At 40.2% G+C, this 21,013-nt stretch overlaps 1 protein-coding gene across 2 annotated transcripts; it reads left to right on the forward strand.

Annotated features, from left to right (window-relative positions):
* The first annotated feature begins 5,093 nt into the window (after nt 1–5,093).
* lonrf2 (LON peptidase N-terminal domain and ring finger 2) lies at nt 5,094–20,470 on the forward strand. Of its 2 annotated transcripts, XM_030757538.1 has the most exons (12): nt 5,094–6,731; nt 10,646–10,764; nt 13,725–13,847; nt 14,511–14,663; nt 15,174–15,399; nt 17,597–17,696; nt 17,894–18,008; nt 18,197–18,318; nt 18,415–18,601; nt 18,699–18,833; nt 19,120–19,269; nt 20,015–20,470. In XM_030757538.1, exons 1-12 carry the CDS (start codon nt 5,990–5,992, stop codon nt 20,171–20,173), a joined length of 2,331 nt encoding a protein of 776 aa, XP_030613398.1. In that variant the 5' UTR covers nt 5,094–5,989; the 3' UTR covers nt 20,174–20,470. The 2 variants fall into 2 exon arrangements, with proteins under 2 accessions (XP_030613398.1, XP_030613399.1); XM_030757539.1 differs by lacking the exon at nt 18,699–18,833.
* Nucleotides 20,471–21,013: the final 543 nt, after the last annotated feature.

A 21,013-nucleotide genomic window follows, 5' to 3' on the forward strand; every position in this document is an offset into this window, starting at 1 on the left:
AATACTGAAGGGATTTATGATTAAAGCTTGACACCCAAAAATAGGTCATGTCAAACAATTTAAGTATACTTTGACATTCATGAAGCAGGGGGAGAGTGAGATGGATACACTGTGTATACGCTTATATTTACAGTTTATCTCTTTAAAATAAATTAATAAAAATTATACATGCTTGTGTTCATTTTGCATTTCTGAAAATTATTTGATAAAGTGAATCAGCAAATCTAACTAAGAAGGATTCTGTGGCTCATTCATATTTTCTCCCTTATTCAACTCTGAACCTTTATTACAAAATTACTCGTACATTGCTTTTGATTCAGCAACATTTGGGCCAAATACATCCATGATGCATAGATTCATGCAGGTGTACTGACTGAACACTGAGGACTTTGGACTGGCTCTTAGGATTCTTGTGTTGTAATGTAATGTAGATAAGCATGACAGCTGTGAGATCATCATTCATCATTTTTGATGCAGAATAGATGCTTAAATCAAGCCTTACACGTACCACCCAAACTCTCCACCACTCAGCCAGTGTCACCATCTAGTGGAGATAATCAAAAATAAAGGATTGGTGATCAGGAAGTTGTGATCTGGAAACACACACAGACATGATGCTTTTGTCTCATTATTGCACCTCTAGTGCACCTATTATTAATTTTATTAACACCAAAGCAGCTGAAACTGATTAACAACCCCTTCTGCTGCTTAACTGACCAGATAAACATCCCAGAAGTTTAACTGACTTGATGCTAAACTCTGATTAAAAAGTGTTCCTTTCATTTTTTTGAGCGGTATTGGATAAGTGAAAGCACATGACTATGTGCAAGAACAGCAGCAACAGCAGCATGAGTATATGCAATATTGAGATGGACAGAGGAAGAGCAGTACAGCTAGGCCCACCAGAGTTCAGGGAAGAAGCTTTTCCCAAGTCTGGTGGTCCTGCTCTTAATGCTCTGCATCCTCCTGCCTGAGGGAAGGGGAACAAAAAAAGTGTGTGGGGTTCTTCACGATGCAGGTGACCCTTTTCTTGCATCTGGAGGTGTGAATGTGGTGGCGGTGGTGGAGAAGCTGACTCCGACAGTCCTCTGTGCAGCCTTCACCACCCTCTGCAGAGCTCTCTTCTCTGCCACAGAAAGCTCTGCAGAGGGTGGTGAAGGCAATGAGATTGTGTTTCCCTGTTTTACAGAAATCTTTTTCCTGTAATATCTGAGTACATGACAAACAATTGCCTACTGTGCTTGAGTAAATGCAGCTCTACTTAACAAAACTGTAAAAGGAAACAAAAGAAAAAAAATTCTAGTGGTTTTCTTTTGGCTGTGTCACAAACCTCTTTTGGGGAGGGCCAGAAATTCCTCTAAGCAGAAAAAAACCTGCTGTGTAATTTGTTCTAATGCCTCTCTTGTAAAAAGGATCTTGATCTCAGTGAGAAATAAAAAGAGATAAACTATATAGCATACTCTGTATTTTTATGTGAACTATCTTCTCTGACCACTGAACACAAGTAGCACTTTATACAATGTAAAGCCATGATTATGCACAGCATTAACAGTGGACATCAGGCTATTCTATTCTGTGTGCTTGTGCTAACAGCTAATCAGCTACCACTGTTTTCTGCTTCAGTGCTTATAAGAACACAAGTGTGGCCCTAGATATTTCAGTTTGAGTTATTATACTGGGTGCTGGCAGCTGGCTGTTTCCTTGTTAGTGCAGAGGTGTTAAATTTGTACACTGAGAAAACATCCGCTGCCACTTCCTACTAGATTCAGGCAGCCTTTGATAACATTTTGAGAGTGACAGGAAAGAGTAAACTTACGTACATTTCACTCATCCACAGTTCATGACTTGCTATGACATCCAGCACACAAAGGCAGCATCTGTATTCAATTTAAACTCTTCTTTCCTGTTTTATCCACCCAAGCAGAATAACCCTTTCTAACATTAACAAATACAACTGGTGTCTTTCTGATGGTTAGAAGACTATAAACGAGTAAGGAAAAAGATAATTACTAGATAATTACTGAAAAGCACACTTGTTAATAAACCAAACTCGTGAAGGTGTAATTTTACCCTTATCTTGGCTGCACAATGAAAGGAAAATGTTTCATAGTTGACATCCTATATGCTGATACATATTTACAACAGGTTTTGGCATGAAGCTTTTCAGCTTTTACATAACAAAAAAGGATGTCAAATAATTACAAAAGTAAAAAGATGCTTAAAATGTGGGTCACTCAAGCCAGTTACATTAGGTAAAGGACTAGAAAGTTATGGCAGTCTTTAATGTTAGGATGACAAATGTTTTTTTGTGATGATGTTCAATCACCATCAACCACTCACAGCTGTTCCATTAGGGATGCATTTGCATAGTAATTACAGTACGGGCGCAGGTAGTACACGCATGCACACACATCAGTGTTTCTGGCCAGGTTACAATGTTATGTATACATTAATTTTCTTAAAGCCTCTCTCTCTCACACACACACACACACACACACACACACACACACACACACACACACACACACACACACACACACACACACACACACACACACACGATAGATTGCATTGAGCATATAGAGACAGCTGAGAGATGCTTCAGGGGGTTGAGTCACACAGAGGCTTACACATTCCCTACACAGCTTTAAAATTAGAAAAATGCTCAGGAGGGAACTTTTTGTTCATGTTGCTATAAACTGACAGTATTTTCTGCTGCACTTTTCTTTTCTGCACAGTACCGACTGCACCTTTACTTCCTTTTTTGTGATGAATGGGTAAAAGGAAGCACAACCAACAATTTAGCCAGTTAAGTTAAGAGCTCTCTGGGAAACGTGTCAGTTTCAGTATTAGTGTTAATCGTTGGGATTATTTGATCAACAAGGTGATGTGCGAATTGCCTGTGGAAAGGTGATGTCAGGACCGCGGCACAAATCTTCTTTTTTTATTTTTTTTTTTGCAAAAACTGAATTAGTTTGATTTTACTGCATAATAACTGCATTTTAAAATCTGTTTTTTATTGTTGTTGTTACAGTCCAAGCGTTGCGGCTGTGGCAAATTATGAGAATGTTTCTTGAATAATAAACTATATTTAAATGTGGCTAGACTGAGATCAGCATGTGTTGTTTTTAAAAGCACACACCCTCACTGCAAAACAATCCGACTTTTACACAACCATTGACCCTGACCCTGATGACTACAATAAACCAGCCTGTGATGGGAATGTGACTCACGCTGTCTGCTGGCTTCATCGCTGAAGTTAAACATTAGCACTCAGACAGCTGATACACATGTAACATTTTAACAGCTTTAAGTGTGCTTTGCCAAAATTCCAACAGGGAATATTTTCTTGTGTATTTCTAGTTAGTCCTGCAGATAGAAATGGTTTCATTTACCTAGATTTTTAAAAATAGTTGTGTTTCTCTGTCTGAAATACTGTTTTGGAGTGCTGGCCAGAACATGCAGCACACTTCCAGAAACAGTCTCTGAATAATCCGCAGACCTTAATGGTTATCATAGAAATACATCTTACCATCTTCAATGAATTACCCAGATTTCTGTTTCCAGAAGGAGATATACCAAGCGTACATTTTCAGTCTTCTGAGCTTAACCAAAATAATCCCATTTACTTTAATTTCATTGGATAGAAGCAGAAAACTCGCAATCTACATAGTTTGAGACAGTGAGGATGACCAAGGAGCTGCAACACTTGAATCTCATATGGTTACTCCACTGTCAACTTTATATTTTTCATAAAGCACAAAATAATGTAGGAACACTTTACAATAATATACAGTCTTAATTTAGACTCATATAATTTCAAGTAAAGCTGAGTATTTATAATGTATGTTTTACCAAAACATGAGTCAACTGAAACCCAGTGGGGAGTAGAAACATGCCCTGTGAATCTGCTTTCTATCCCCAGAAATTTAGAGTATAATTAGGTTCAAAATTTAGATTTTTTAGCCAAACATTTACACTGGAGCATGCTACATGTGCTGATATAGAACTTATCCTAAATATTGCTACCTGTGTCCATCTTTTTAAAGCGTATATAACTTGGTCTACTTCACCTATTCCATTCATTTCTATTTAGAAAGTAAACAGACACCGATGTGCACAGTGCTGGTGGTCAGCATACAACTGATTTGGCATTAAATTATCCGCACAGCCTTAAGTTACATGAGCCAAATTGTACTTTTTTAAAGTTAGCTTTACTAGTTGTTCCTGTAGGTATCTCAGTCCTGTCCATCAACAACACACTCACAATGTAGCAAATTTTAACATGTTATATTTAGTATACAGGAGCTAACTGGGACACACGTTTTTTCCAACTAGGTCGTTTTGGTAGGTGGAGCAAGCAGGCAGGGGTGGATTTGGGTTTGGAATGCAAGCCAAAGCTTAAAGACCTCATTTTTAATATTACTCATCCACTAATAATCATTTACCTCGTTTCCATGTCGTAAAATTGCGTATGAGGAGTGTGCAAAAACACAGCCGTGTCCCTGTGCATATACTTAGCAGCAGGGTCAGTCCAACCTTTCTTTCGTCTAAAAGAATTCACCTTTGTGTGAATTCCCACTCCCTAAATTGGGTCACAGCTCTCTGGAGTATTTAACAGTACAGCAAAAGCTTTATTTGGCTAAAGGAAAAAGTCGAGGACCCGACTTTTTTTTTTTCCTTATAGTTTTGGCTTAAGTAACAGCTCGTAACTATAACATGGTGTCCGCATTTTAAGTCTAAAAGCAGACCTGACACACTGCTTATATAAAGCGTTACATAAAACAATGAATCAACTCCACAGCCGAAACTATAAGTTAACGGTGCTAAAATCCTTCAGATCGAACCGAAAGTGGTGATCACTTGTTTTTACCTAAGGCTATTTTATAACATCATGTGAGAGACCTCGTTTAATTAAAAAAACGTAAACTCTTTTCGCCAAAGCACAGAGAGACTCATTCAGCGTTGTCCGCGAAAGGTTATACAATATCATTGAGTTATATAAGTGAGCCACATAATGGACCAATAGGAACGCGTGTCGTGTGTCACGTGATGCCCTGCGTCTGCCTCGGCGAATTGTGTGCGAAATCCCAAAACAGAACCTTTAGCAGCTGAAGCTAGCTGGCTAACAACCAAGATGGATTCCTTCGGTGGGAGCTTTGTTTTTATTTGGGTTTCGCCTCAAAAGACTAGGAAATGACTTTCGAGGTCGTGTGAAGTACGTTTTTTGTGGGGGGCACTGGTTCGGAAAGACCTCTGGAATTCAACAGAGGGCGAAGTGGCAGTATGTGTTCGCCAGTTAACCCGTGGTAACATTAGCTGGCTCTCCGGACTTCACTGCTCCCGGGTTCTCTTATATAAAACAACAGCCGATCAGCTGTGGCTTGCCGGAGCAATGATGGGCTTGTGGGTCTGTAGCTAGTATTTATTCACTCTGTATGGGACTTATGTGGCTCGAAACTTTGCCTTTGTTGCGGATATTTACCGCTGTAACTACGAGTTAGCGCGATACATGGAAATTAAGCTTCTTATTTACTAAGCTCGGAGGATTTTGCTCACCTGCTCCTATCTAAACAACGTACCGTAGAATAATTTCGTGTTCTTTTTTTTCCTGAAGAAGTTTGTCTTTAGACGGAACACATATATAACTATCTCCAGGAAGTCCTCGATAAACTGAAAGTTTATAGATTAAATAACGCCGACCTTCAGCGTCCAGGTGTTGGCAGTGAAACTGCGTCCGATACTTGGGACATACCACAGATCACCAATGCTACATAGGCGCCCTTCTTTATTTTGGTTGAGGTCTTGCGCATCGGAGTTATGGCCGACACTGAGAGTTGGATACAATCGGAGGTTTGGGTTGACAGAAAAAGCTAAAGACAGTGGGGGGGAAATGAATTTTGATGGTGGGGAGTTTGTGTCCTTGTGCCATGTTTTTAGTGACTCTTATCACCTCCTAAGCGTCTAATTTTCCCTTTGGGAGAAGAAGATGGAGACCGGACTAAGGTCTCACCAGGGCGAAGTGTTCGTCCACCCGCTCTCCAATCCCGGGGCTGCGGGGATCTGCCCTGAAATGTTGGAGGTGGCAGAGGAGGCCAGCCGGGCCGGGGACTTCAGCCTGGCTGTGGAGATCTATAGCTCCCAGCTCGCCGATCTCCAACACCCGGACAGGGGCTTGTGTTTAAGGAAGGCCGACTCGCTCGCCCGTGCCGGGCGAATTTCTGAAGCCCTGGACTCGTACTGCACAGCGGCCAGCCTGGGCAAGCTGCGCCCGGAGGAGCTTCAACTCCTGGTGGAAACCATCGCTCGAACTCTGCGTGAGAAAGAGCTGGGCATCCCAGCGACGTTAAACGGGAACAGCAAAAGCAGCAACGGGGAAGACGGGGTTCAGAGTAATGGGGAGTGGGAAATCGATGAAGCCCTGGACTTATTTTCCTGTCGTCTCTGCAAGCGCTTGCTCCATGAGCCCACAACTGTAGAGTGTGGATACACTTTCTGCAAACGCTGCATAGAGGATGATTCTGTCACAAACTGTATACACTGCAAACAAAATCTGAGCAAAAAAGGACTACCGAACGGCCCGAGAATAAACGTCGTTCTCAGTGGTCTCTTGGACAAACTATTTGCAACTGAGAGTAAAGCTAGGAAATTATGGATCGAAGGAGAGGATTTGTGGAAAAAACAGAGCCTCCCGGAAGCCTTGGAGAGGTACAATGCAGCAGTGGATCTAGGTAAGACTCACCGAAAGCTATTGGTGTGCTAATTTCAGTGTTTTAACTTGACAGATTGCGATTAAAACTGTTATGTTTTGGGCAGGTGACCTACTTTTTTCAATCCAACTTGGCGCCACCAAGTGGCGCCACTCCTTCCTATCTAGATTGTAGCGACTTCGGGTGTTACGTGACGCACCGTCCCTCTTTACCTAAGCGGTACACATCCTAATGGAGCACTGATGTTTAATACTCCCTTTCTCTTTATACTTTGCAGTGCTGTGCTGTTTCCACAGAGCTGCTACGGGGACATATCTATGTGTAGGTCTCATGTCCCACTTAGTCCACTGTTACGTGATCTCCGTTATGTAAACCAAATATTTTATTCGCTCAGTTCCTGCTGTATGAATATATTCATTAGTTGTGACAGGCTGGGTTGTACGGAGACCTTTCTGGAAGAAGGTCATCGTATTGTCCATGCTTTGACATAACCCTTATTCTTCCCCTTACCCATGGTGTTGAATAGGGCTATGTTGGGTAACATTTGGGGTGAACAGTTTTGTTCATAAATTGTACTTCATTGGAAGAACAGTAGACTGTTTTAACACCCTCATTTGCTTGATTTTTTTCTTAGTTTTTTTTTTTTTTTGCTACACTTTAAGGGCATATTTTCTTGAACACTCTGAGCCAAAACACCGTGTTCTGTTATGTTGGCACATTACATAAAGGCAGCCAGTGTGCTTCATTAATCATGGGCCAGGGCAAGTCTCATGTTGCACAGTTTGAATTCTGAGAAAGTTAAACCAACCTCTCCCTCCCACATCTGGCCTACTTATTAGAGCAACTTTTAACTTTTTTTTTGGCTATTTCAGGCGTTCTCAGTCATCTTAATGTCATCTCATAAAATTGATCAAGAAGCTGAAAATCACAGCTCAAGCAGGATTATGCACCATCCTTGTGGCATCATTTCAGACATTTCTCTCCCAGATCAATACTGATTCATGCCTTCTGTCTTGCAAATGATTCTGGGTGATAGGAGGACAGAGTGCTTTCACAGTTTTGTCACTGCCAGCCAATATTTTCCCAACAAAGACAGCAGGAGGCCGTCTGGCATCTGTCATTTTGATTGAGTGTAATTGAATTATAAATTCGGCAGAAAATATGTCTTGTGTAGTGTGCAATGGTACATTATCTAAAGCACAGTCTTTATTTTTTGTAAGCAGTCTGTCTATTTAAAGTTACAGTAAGTAATTTTTCGAGGTTATTTAATTAAAAAAAGGATATTATATTCATAAATATACATTAATTAGTGTGTAATTATATCTTCCAACAAACTGAGTTCTCATAAACTTAACAGTAATCCATTATAAATTCATAGGAGTGGGTGCTGGTTTATGGAAGCTGGTTTATGGTGGCCAAGATAGGCCTCGCTCTTCTGCCTAATCATGTTTTATGTATGTGGCTAGAGACCAGCCACATATGTAGTACACCTTATAAGTTACTGTTAATTTAAAGATCCCAATTAGTTCTTTCAAACTATATATGGTAATTTAACATTTGTACATGTATATTTTCATCATGTCTTTCTTCTCCTCCATCATTGCTCCTGCATTTCCACCTCATCCTCCTCGTCTCCTGAGCTGAAGTCAGGGATCTAACACATGAAAACATGCATAAACATGCTTATTTCTTCTAGATATTGTCAGCAGATTAGACATGTGACCCTCCTGCTTCTAGACAGCTGACAGTCAGTTGGCTAAACAGCAGTAGCTGGTTATGAGCTTAACATTATGCCAGTTAATGTTAGGCTTGAGTGTCCTAAAAAAATCACACTTTCTCTCTGATAAACAGTTTGATTACATTCCCACAGAGTGTGAGAGTTTATTCCATTTCAAAGAAAGTTTCATTAACTCTGGCTAACAGCGGCAAAAACAGCAGCACTTACCTCAATAACTCGCTGAGAGTTATTGCTGAGAAGGTCAGAAGTAAGCTTCACTGATTCATCAGTTCATTTTGGACTCCTTTCACAAAGTTTTACAGCTTCCTCCAGAGTAAATAAACATGGACACATATTGGCAGCTGAGGTAAACAGCAGACTGACAGCCTACATTCACTACAGATTAACGGCGGCCAGAGTTGTTTATCCTACAGCGGCCACCGTAGCTAGGATTATGCACTTGAATTAGGAGGGATAGAAAAACAGAAATCAGTTGTCTGCAGACTGGTAAGCAGCGCTTACCAAAAGAAAAGTTCAGGATACCCTCAATAACTCACCTCAGCAACCTAAACTAAAACGTAAGATAAAATAGCCATTACTCCTGGTCTCTTGGAAGGCTTTCTTAAGTCAGTAGGAAGCAACAACAAGAGTTCTGACAGTGTTGTATCTCCTGGATGAAGTACATTTGGTGTGTGTGTTCATGTGTATATGTTTTTGTGAGTGTATGTGTGTCTGCATGTTTAAGTGTGTTAGTGAATGAGTCAGTATGTGTGTCTGTTAGCCTTTAAAGGAGCATGAAGAAAAGCGAGAATAGCAGCATTCTCAGAACTGAGGTTTGTCCCGTGCTTTGATGCAACGTTTCCTGCTGCAGAAAATAGACGTTCTGATGGTGTACATGTAAAACATTTGTTAAAAAATGTTAATTAATCTAAATCCCCCAAATAATGTTTCTATAGTCTTGAAATAATATGGTCTAGTATACCCCATGCCCCCTCTTTAGACTCACTCCTGCTTGTTGCAGGTGTCGCTGCCATATGAAGCAGGATGGCTGCCGTCAGCTTTCGGCGAGCTGCCTGATTTAAACATGTCAGACTAAGTTAACAGTTCATCTGCATATTTTTATTTTAACTTCTGTAGCTTTGTTGTAGATCTTTTGCTGTGTAAAACTAACGGCAGTGGATGGGAGCAGCTACACAGTTCACTTTTCTTCGTGTTGGAGATTGTTGATCGGGTGGTTTGATGAAGGGCTCCTCCAGCTTTTTCCACATTAGAGGTTTTAATGGTGATTACAGGAACAAGCGCTGCTGTTTTGGATGCTAGAAAAACATTTTCTTTCATTCCACCTGTGCTCACTGTCTCGTAATGGCGCCTCCTTTTTGCGTTTCACCATGTGCGTGTAGACAGACTCCAGGTCCACATTAAACTTGTGTTATCAGTCCTTTGGTTGAAAAACTGGGGTCTACACAGGCCTAATGGTGTAATACCTTTTATTTGCATATGTGCTCCTAAATACGTTTCTATTGCAGGTCCATTTTATTTGCAGATATGGTTGAAATGCTGGCACTTACACTGTGACACCTGAGCGCTACAGATTTATGCAATAAATGAAGCATCAAAGCAAAAAAAAAAAAAAAAGTTCTTCCTATTTCTTTGCAACCATGTGCAATTTTTAGCTGTTGCACAAATGTTTGTTTCTCATATATATTATTTGTGAGTTAACTAGGTGAGGTTTCTGAGTTAACTAACAGGTGGATTTACATTTCTAAGATGACACAGGAAGAGTTTTATTCTGTAGTTGCTCTGCTAAATGAACAGCTAAATCCATGTAGAGAAAGTGGGTTAAATACACATCTGGCTAGAACTTCTTCATCCTTCTGAAAGAAAACGGTGATGACAGTCTGGTTAAGTAACACACTGCAAGGCCAACTTGGGTACTGTCTGTGCTCTATCTGATGATTAGTACAGTGTATAATTTGCCAGCATGAAGCAGTTTATTTATGTAGGCATGCATTCCAAGTAGATGAGACTGTTACTGTCCGCTGGTGCGGCTGATATCAGTTATTGGAGTTGCTACAGCAGTTACATGGTGTTCTAATGGGTGAAACTGGTTTATCATGCCACATGTTGCATTATTGCCCTACTTCTGTTAGACCTAGAAAAACCTGTATTGCCTGGGGGTCTGTCCACTGAGCTGATGTGTCTATCCCTGTGTATACAGTGCCCTCTTCAGGCAGATTGTTGCATCAACGGGCTGAGTTGCACCTAGAGATGCAGAATTTCAGCCAGGCAGTGCAGGATGCCAGCAACCTCTGCAGACTGAAAACCCTCTGGACAAAGGTAAGATGCAAAATTTTAAATGGGAAAAGTGTGAAGTGATTTATGGGACAGGATTAAATATATCTGAGTGAGAGAGGCAAAAGATAAACATGGCATATAGCCACAGTGAAATCAATAATTATGACTGTATCTACTGTTATTATTTGTGACCATCAGAAAGTTTATCTCCTTCCTGCAGCCACACAATAGCCATTTTAGGTCACAGCTCAAAATATGTTCTCGCTAATATACAGTGCTTAGCAAATCTGTTAGACCACCTGTCAGAAAAACAAGAAAACACAAATATTTTAGAAATCTGTCAAAAATTGTTTAAACCTGAACATTATATTTTTATTTATTAGAAAAATAACAAACTTCTCTGAGAAGTTAGCCAAGGATAACATTCAGAACCAAATTTTTCTGGTCAGGAATGCAAGTAAATAACTTTGGCAACTTAAGCAAAAAAATAATGTGTTTTAATTTTATTTATTTTTTTGGTAAATTAGAAAATTTGTGCATATTTTAGAATTAAAAACATAAATTTGACCAATGAACTTGCACATATTGGTGGATTAACCATTACAGAAACCTAAAAAATGATTTGGGTAATTGCCAACTCTGTTAATTTAGGTCAGCTGTTGCATAAATCTAAAAACCTATCATGTGCTCTAATGCACTTTTGCATTATTTGTTTTTAGTGGAATTTATACATGATATAATGAATTCTGTTTTTCATATGATCCTCAGTCTACAGTCTTAGCTGCTGGTGCAAAATTACAATAGTGTTTGTACAAAAGATTGGTTAAGAGCTCATTAACGTAACCACCTTGACATAAAGCGTCAAATGCTTTGAGTGATGGCAAAACAGTTCTCTTTCAAACTTTTATTTCAGAGTGTCACAACTTCCAGCCAGTGTTGGCTGACACTCAGTTCCTCTCCACACTTCACTTAGAAAAACTCTCTTCCACACTGCTAACCTCAGTTGTAGGTTAACAGTCAACCTGAGCAAAGTAACTCCTTGATTCTCCTGACAGCTTCTGTCTGCCAATCATTGTGTGCTCTTCACCATATAGCCAGGTTAGAGAGCTTGCTGGCTATCACCACAATGACTCGATCATGGTGACTGCATTAGCTGCTACAAACAGAAGCTAAGCCCTATAATACAAGAACTCGACACCATACAAACTAGGCCACTGAAGTGGTTCGGCGCCACTTTAATTTTGCATTAGCTGTTTCACAGACCACACTATCTACACCCAACGCTTCCTAATTCTGCAGATGGCAAATGGCCAGTTAGAATGTGTCCCTGTTGTAGCATGATTTTAGTTTTACTCACGGTCACAGGGTTTGTGTGATGTGCCTTGGATGGTGCAACTTTCCACAGTGACAGTCCCAGCTTTGAGGATTCTGTCAGATAGAGTTGGACCAGACAACACCACCACAGCATCAACCGACATGTTGGGTCACAAACTGATCGTGTGCTGCAGTATTCAGTGGCTCTCACTGAGAGCCAGTAACTTTAAAGCAGCTCAAAGGTGACCAAGGTTGCAAAAGCAAACTTGCATCATATATTTGCTTATTTTATACTTCACTATTATTATTACTATAATAATAATAATAATATTGTTTTTTTTCCCTCATTTAAGTCATTATGTAACCCCTTGGTCATGAGCAGCATACCCAAAAGTCAGGCCTCTTAGGATAAAATACGATCAGGCAAATAAAATTCAGCATAAGAAGCCAGTCGCAGCATTGCAGTGTTTGTCGCAATGTTTAAGACATTAAATATATTGAGTATTGATGGTATCATTTCATTTGCTAATCTAAAATAAATATACAAATGTTAACATAATCGGACTCCCCAGGTGCTCAGTGACTTTGTGGTTCCGGTTAAAGGTTTGGGTTCAGTAACATGCAGAGCGTCTGTTAGAAACTGTAGGGTGCTGGTACAGAAATGCTCATCTGAGATAAATGGCATTTTCTGTTTGTCATTAGTGTGGACCTACTTGCTTACAGAAGTCAAAGCGGACCCTGATAGGGATCATTATATAAACTTAAAACAGTTTTTAAAGAGCTAATTAGGCATGCATGTTTTATAGTACTTTATTATACTGCAGTCTGTGACCCATGCTGCTTTGTCTGTCTGTACTTTGTTGTGTTTGAGTTTTGTTTTTGAATATGTGTATTTATTATATATCAGGTGATTATTAGGGTTTTTTTTCTGTGTTATTGTAGGGTCTTTACCTTACAATATAAAGCACCTTGAGGCACCAGTTGTGATTTGGCGCGATATAAATAAAATTGATTTGAATTGTATATTACTGATTTGTCTGTGTTTTAAAAGCCCAGCTAGGAACAGACATTGGAAACTAGCTTAGGCTATAAATACTGTGGTGGCATGGTTCATGTAATTTATTTGTATAAAAATAAACAGTGAATAAATATTCTGCTTCCTGTATTACCCGCCATTAGGTTTGACAATAAATAGATGCCACAACTAATTATGACACTACGATGTTCTTGACCTTGTGTGACAGTGAAGCAGGCTCTCTGCTATAGCAGCAATCAGGTCATATCAGATCGGTTGGATCAGTGTCTAACCACTCAACACACACGATTGTGTGGTGAAAATTTTAGAATCTGCATGTCAGAAGCAGGAAAAAAAGTGTTCATATTTCTTACATCAGTTAGTGAGTGCATGCATGAGTATTAGTTGTGTAACTGGATAACTAATTGCCTCTTAACAGCAAATTTTAAATATGTCATAAAGGAAGGACATCTGGTTTAAACTTGGTATTAATAAAAATGTAATTCAGATACTTCAATCATAATATGAGCCATAAAAATCCCTGTCACCAAGAGCTGCTGGACACATTGTTTGTTTTTGCATGTAGAATTAAAAACAAAATTTCTTTAATCATATACAACTTTTTGGTGATTTTAGTATTATTATTTATTTATCTATCTATCTATCTTTTTAGGCTCACTATCTGAAAGCTACAGCACTGAGTAAAGCAGGCCGGAACGATGAAGCCTTGCAGGAGTATTTCCTGTGTGTGGCACTAAAGCCCGACTGGACCAAAGTGAAACTGGAGGCTCAGAAGGTGAGAGAGAACTGTTAGTTGGCATAAAATATGTAATTTGATGCCAACAGAAAACATGTCATAAGAAGCAGGAAAACATCTGTTCATGAATTTATTTTCTCAACTGCTTATCCTGCTACGGTCGGAGAAGCGGTTAAATGAACTTGCATGTCTTTGGAGCGTGAGAGGAAACTGGGGAACCTGGAGAAAACTCACGCAGGCACAGGGAGATTATGCTGTGAGGCAACAGTGCTAACCACTGCACCACTGTGCCGCCCACATAACTGTGATATTGTAATTTGTTTTGTTGATTCTTAATTTTTCAGACAAATAAGGTTTCTCACTTGTTATATGGCTCCGCTCTTAAAAGGAAATGTGAAAAGAAATCAATGGCAGATAAAAGTGTGACATAACATGGATTGTTGGTTCAAAATAAATTAAGTTTAAGTGCTGTCTGGAAGTACAAAGTTAAAGTACTCTGTTTTTTTTTCAGTTGTCCTATGTAAAGGAACCTTTCAGGTGTTTAAATTCTTCTGGGGTGTTGAGATTTTGAGGTTGCATGCGTGTTATGCCATAAGGGAGTCACATGAATTGTGATCGTGTTTTTGGTAACTATTTGCTAAATTTCCCTGTTTTGCTTCTTTGTGATTATTAATTAGTGCTCTGTTTTGTTTGGCCTTGAAGGTCTTGAGCGAGCTGTTCTCCTCTGTTTTTGAGAATGAGGATCTTCCGACGCCGCTGCACCCTCTGCAGGGAGGGCTGGCTACACGTCTCATCAAACCTCCTGCCTTGCTCAGTTCCCTGAGGCCACTCCCACAGAAACCAGGCTCCTCACAGGTAACTGCATTCAGCGTCCATCTACTGAGGCCAATACAGACATCAGCATTATGAATTTATTTAAACTTTGTTTTTTGTTGTTGTTTTGGTTTTGGGTTTTTTGGCATCTCAGCAAGTCCTTCAGTAATTAAAGGACAAAGGATATTCTATGTCATTTATCTCCAGTTATTATGAAGATGAGTGGTGGGTCCATAGTGTATTGGTTTACACCTAACCAGTGAAAGATCCCTGGTTCAATTTCAGGAGGAAAGGGTTGCACCAGGAAGGGCATCTAGTGTAAAAAATCTGCCAAAATTAAACATGCAGCTAGCCCCTGTGAATAAGGAAGCAGCCAAAAGTAGCTATTATAAAGGTGAGTGACTGTATCTTGATACGTGGATATACAAGTGGTCTTAACAACGAGATGCAACCAGCCTGGAAAGTACTGTAAGAATATGTATACGTGCTACAAATTTGCTATCTTTCCTACCTGATATGCTCACACATTTCTTTCTCTGTTTTTGTTAACAGGACTCAGAGTTCACTGTGACTAAAGGTCCTCCAGCGGACGACTCGTCCTCCAAGCTCTGTGTTCTGTCTCTTGGGAAATCGGACCCTTCTGCAGGGGAGGGCAGCACCAAGAGCCTGGCTGAAGTTTTGGCTGCACTGCCAGCCCCCTCTGGTGGCCTTAAAAGGAAACACAAGAGTGATGAACCTTCAGCAGCCTTCTGCCCTCCCTCTAAACTTCTCAGATCTGGTATGAAACTCAGGGTTTCATTTAAAAATAAAATAATTCAGTTGTTAAATATAATTTAATTACTATATATTAACCTGTGTTTTGGAAAAGAGTAAATATTTTATGTGGTAGATCATCTTTGTTTTTGATAACTGAGGCTGTTTTAGCAGCAGACACATACATTTATAATTCCAATACCATTAGAAAATCATATATTTATTTTAGGGTACTGTAAATTGCAAAAGAAATGGAACAAGACCAGGAATGACTCCCTTCGTTGAATATTGAGTGTATCCTTCAGTTCTTGGAGATGCCCCTCTTTGGTTCAAACATAAAAGGCGAGCACAGGATAATACAACAATGTTTCGGCCAAAGTTAATGTTTGGCCACTACTTAAATTTACGCAGAGCTGCAATGACCTAATTCAGTTGTTAATTACCTTTTGCTCAGAATCCTTATTGTCATCATTAATGACAAAAATGACTTAAAAGTAATGTATTACATCCTTTTAAACAATAGTCCTCAAATCTTGGGAATCTGCCAATATAACACAGTATAGTATATGTAGGAACAGAAAAGGAAAAATAAACGGGTGTAACAGACTGACAAAAAGCCAGCTGACTACAACTTACACTCAACTAAACATGACATGAAAACACAGTAACTAACACCCAGTCCCTGCTTAGTAGATTAAAATCCCTGAACGTCCCATCTTCTCTGAAAACTGCACCACAGAACACGTATTGCAGACATAAAGGTATGAATAGCACAGATGGAGTTCTTGGGAAGGTATCTGGTTTCTTGGAAAGATCCTAAATGTGGGATTCTAAAAGGTCCTTATGGAGTCCTTTATTTGGGTTTATAGGCTTCTGACTGTGCTCTCCAGTAATTGAGGTAATCTGAATTTAGAACCAAGTGTCTAATTTAATGTCAAGCTTCCTAAATATTAGGAAGCTTGTTGTTTCCTCTCCTTCTATTCTGAGCAGTGCAGAGGTGTTAAATTGGAATTGTGCGCTGAGAAATCCTTAGTTGTCACATTTGTAGTGAAAAGCAGGTTTCTATTTCAAATATAACAGAAAATATGAAGGCGTAATTGTACCCAAATCTTGGCTGCATAATGAAAGGAAAATGAGTCACAGTCAGCATAATTTTCCGACTGGCATTAGCATGTAGAGTTACAATTTAAAACAAGATCTGTGTCAAGAAAATGAAAAAAATGAACGTCTATGTAACTTAACACCAGTTTCATTAGGCAGTGGACCAGAATATTTATTTTTATTAAAGCCTCTCCTTTGTAGTAAAACCCTCCCACACACACACACACACAGACATTGCAGCGTATATTGAATGTATTGGACAATTTTACGATACTTTATGGTATGTATGATTAAGTTAGAGGCTTAAATAATCCTTATACAACACTGCAACCAGGACAATTCTCAGAGGGATTTTTTTTTTTTTTTTGTTGGGAGGGGGGTGGGGGGGCTGATATAATCCTGACACTGTTTTCTGCTGCACATTTCTTTTCTGCACAGCAGTTTACACATTTCAGTTCATTCTCAAAAGTGTGTGATTGTCCTTGAGAATTACAGTTACAGCATAGCACTCGCCTCTGAGCGTACCATCTAAGACACATTAGACATGCAGTGTGCTAACACTGATGATTTGGATACTGCCGTGAGGAGATAGACATCAAAATAAGTGTCTCTGTATCTCACTTCCTCATATAGCAGGAGTGCGTGAACATTGTGTTTGCTCTTGCTATCAGCAGAGCGTGATTATTTTTTTTCCCCCCTTAAGATATTTTAGTGTTGGTGTTAAAGGATATGATGATGGTGGACTGCAGCTGTTCTGTTTACCAGCCAGGGGCTGTTCTTATCCCGTAGACGAGGCGTTAAATTTGAACGACTCATTTAGAGACACGTTTTCTCATTTATAGACAAACAAGGCTTAGTCTTTGACTTATGATTGAAAACAGTGAAAAAGTTTGTTTTGCCTAATATTTTCCCTTTTAAATAAGTGCTATGATATGAATTCCATATTGCAATAAATTGTTTTATTCCACTATTTTAAAAAAAAAAACCAAAAAAAAAAACCCTCAAGCCTACTTTTATCAGCGGTACAAATATTTATTTATTTTTATTTTTTACATAAAGAGATTCAATATATTTAATGTGCTTTTGAGCTAAAGTACTTCTGCTGCTGATTTATTGTCCAGATGAGGGGGACACCTGTCAGGTGACTGCTGTTTGTGGAGGGAGATCAGTTCCTGCTGAGCTGTTGGACAGTGGAGATCTGGAGTGTTCACTCTGCATGAGGTGAACTCACACAGTCCAGTTACAGCACACACAAAACAAACAAACAAACAAAAATCTGTATTTTCAGTTAAGCTTAAGACCTGTTAAATCTCAACAACTGCATTATCAACATGTAGATCAGCATAGCGCCGTGGTGTCAATTGGTGTGTGCAGGTTTGTCATGTTCTGCTGGGTGCTTTTGGTCATTTGTCCTCCAGATTGTTTTATGAGCCTGTGGCCACTCCCTGTGGACACACCTTCTGCCTCAAATGTCTGGAACGCTGTCTGGACCACAACCCCAACTGTCCTCTGTGCAAGGAGAATCTATCTGAGGTACACACACACACCCATAAACGCATCGTTTCAGGACGGATTTAATTGCTCAATAGAGGGTAGTACTGTTAGTGCGACTCCTGTGTAGTTTTTCATTATTCAGAATGTTTAATGTAACGTTATTTTTATTTGTATTGCTAGTGTGCAATCAGTAGTAAAGCAATTTGGTTGGTGTGTTGTTATTTCAGTATCTAGCTAGCAGGGGTTACAACAAGACCCTGCTGATGGAGGAAGTCCTGCAGCGTTACCTAGGAGATGAGCTGGCAGAGAGGAAGAAAATCCATGAAGAGGAGATGAAGGAGCTATCCAAGTCAGTTTTACTCACACACACACACAAATGGTCAGTTATCAATTTCAGACACATCAAAGCCCACTAGTGACATTTTCTTCACTGTTCCTCTTGCAGCTTGAACCAGGAAGTGCCCATCTTCGTGTGCACCATGGCCTTCCCCACCATCCCCTGCCCTCTGCATGTATTTGAGCCACGCTACCGCCTCATGATTCGCCGCTCAATGGAGACTGGTACCAAGCAGTTTGGCATGTGCATAGCTGATGAGCTCAAAGGCTTCGCCGACTATGGCTGCATGCTGCAGGTGTGTACAGTTTTCTTCCCTCACATATTTTCTTGTCTAGCTCCATAGCAGGCAAATAGAGATCGTGTCAGTGTTGATGTGAGATGCTATGTTTCAGGTACGAGATGTGAAGTTCTTTCCTGACGGTCGTTCGGTTGTTGACACCATTGGTGTGTCACGGTTCAAGGTCCTCAGCCACGGTCAGAGAGATGGCTACCACACTGCTAAGATTGAGTACCTGGAAGACAAGAAGGTGGGCTGTGAGGGGCGATGTGTCGGTGTTCTGTTGGTAGATGTCATTTCAGATGCTTTACATCATGCTCCTGCCAGTCAAATGTGACACAGTGAGGAGGAGCTCAGGGGTTTTGCCTGTCGCTGTTGAGCAGTACAAAGAAAAACAACCCTGAGCCTCTGCTGGTGTGCCGCCAGCAAATTTAGTCACTCTATAAGAAAAAACATCTTTTCTCTAGTCGATGTTTTTTTTTTGTTTGTTTGTTTTTCTTTTTCTAAAACAAATATAAATATCTCTGTCTGATCAGGTGGAGGGGGAAGAGCTGGCAGAGCTTCTGAAGCTGCATGACTCGGTGTATGATCAGGCCAACAGCTGGTTCACATCTCTGAAAGACAACATGAAGAGTCAGATACTCAGCCACTTTGGACATCTTCCCAGCAAAGACCCGGACCCACAGGTCTGAAAGCACAAGTGTAGCATAGATTCACAGATTTTCATTTTAAAAATAAATGCAGTTACATATACACACCTTATGGTGGTAGGATGAAAAAAATGCAACATCTCAGGAGAAGTCGCAGCAAATTATTTTTATGCTCTTGCACATCAGAATAGAAAGCAAATCAGAATTAGAGTGCATTTCATATTAGGCGAGGTTTCCAGATTTTGCCTGATACTAAATCTTTAAGATGGCTCTAGAGAGCCTCCATTGCAAATGGTGTAAACTGTTACTTGCAAACACAATGAATGACTGACAAAAACAGACGTCAGCAGACACACATTTGTTTCTGTAGGTGACAAATTCAGTTTAAGTCAGTGTGACGCCAAACAACCTGTTAAAGTAACTCCTCAATACAAAGCATCACATACTCTGCCCCTGTCACAGGCTGTATGATTTATGCGCAGTTCAGCTGGAGAAGTATTCCATCTGCATAAATGTGTGAAAAATAAGCATTACCAATAAGCAGACTTGTATTTTTTTAACATCCTACATAAGTACCAGGCTTGGCTGCCAGATGGCAAAATATAAAAAGCTGTGCATTTTAAAACAAAACAGGGAGTCGTGTCCTCTGAAGTCACATAAAATGATTCCTCCAGAAGACACAGACTTTCCAAAGTCATCTCAGCACTGAAGGTTTTATAATGCAAAGACATCAGTGTAAAATGTTTCTTAAATTGAACAAATCCTGCTTTTTGCCCTGCAGGCCAGTCCCAGTGGTCCAGCCTGGTCCTGGTGGCTGCTCGCTGTCCTTCCCTTGGAAAACCGTGCACAGCTCACAATCCTGGCCATGACCTCCCTGAAGGATCGCCTAATTGCCATCCGAAGGGTCCTCATTTTTGTCACTCGCAAGAGGCCACGGTGATAGAGGAGCTGCTTGGAAGAACCGCTCTGGCATCTATGCAGTTCAGAAACGTGTTCAGTCATTCGTTTGTTCGTTGGGTCGCTCCCTGATTGGTTCATTCACTACTTTGTCCATGTGTTTTGTTTTCTCACCTACTCCTGCATCAGTTTCATCTCAGATGCTGCTCCCTGTGTCATGTAGCCTTTTTGAGCACCTGTGTCAGTTCTGGGAGTATCAGGTGGGTCACAGCACTGGCACGAGGGCATTCCTTCTCTTTCTTCATCCCGAATCTCCCCACCATTCATGAATGAACTCAACCACAGCACACGTCTAAAACGGTGACCTTTGACATCGCTTTCTTTGTTTTGTTGGAGGATAAATCAGTCAGGCTGAGCAGAGCCGCTTTCATTAGCATCACGATGGGCAGAGTCGCCCCAACTCTCTTTACCTGTTATCACAAAAGCAGTGTGGGCAGATTCAAGAGGAGTTTTTCCTGCATATTTTAAGCAGTGTTTAACCGAATGGGAACAGGTTTGTGCAGCCTTCAGGATTCTCAACTGGGACAGTTTGTACAGAACCAAAACAAAAGCTAACCCCATGATATATGAAAACAAAACAAAAAAATACTGCATGATGGCAGCACATGTGAATGTACTGGCCAGGCTGTAGTTTGTAGATATTTTTTCTGTTTTCCTCCCTCAAGACTACACATACAGAATCAGGTGCTGATGGACACAGTATCTTTTTTTCAAAGGAATTTTACAGATTTTTGTCAAGCTTGTTTATGACATAATTCGGACAATTCTCATAGAAAACAGTATTTATCGTAAGAGGTGTCGTTTCTTTTCTAAAGAAGGCAGC

The sequence above is a fragment of the Archocentrus centrarchus genome, chromosome 21 (assembly GCF_007364275.1).
Source record: "Archocentrus centrarchus isolate MPI-CPG fArcCen1 chromosome 21, fArcCen1, whole genome shotgun sequence".
Lineage (NCBI taxonomy): Eukaryota > Metazoa > Chordata > Actinopteri > Cichliformes > Cichlidae > Archocentrus > Archocentrus centrarchus.

Coding starts and splice junctions, on each gene's coding strand:
- lonrf2 (XM_030757538.1), top strand. CDS start 5,990: ATGGAGACCGGACTAAGGTCTCACCAGGGCGAAGTGTTCGTCCACCCG. Junction 14,664..15,173: donor AGAAACCAGGCTCCTCACAG/GTAACTGCATTC, acceptor TTTTGTTAACAG/GACTCAGAGTTCACTGTGAC. Junction 15,400..17,596: donor CTCTAAACTTCTCAGATCTG/GTATGAAACTCA, acceptor TTTATTGTCCAG/ATGAGGGGGACACCTGTCAG.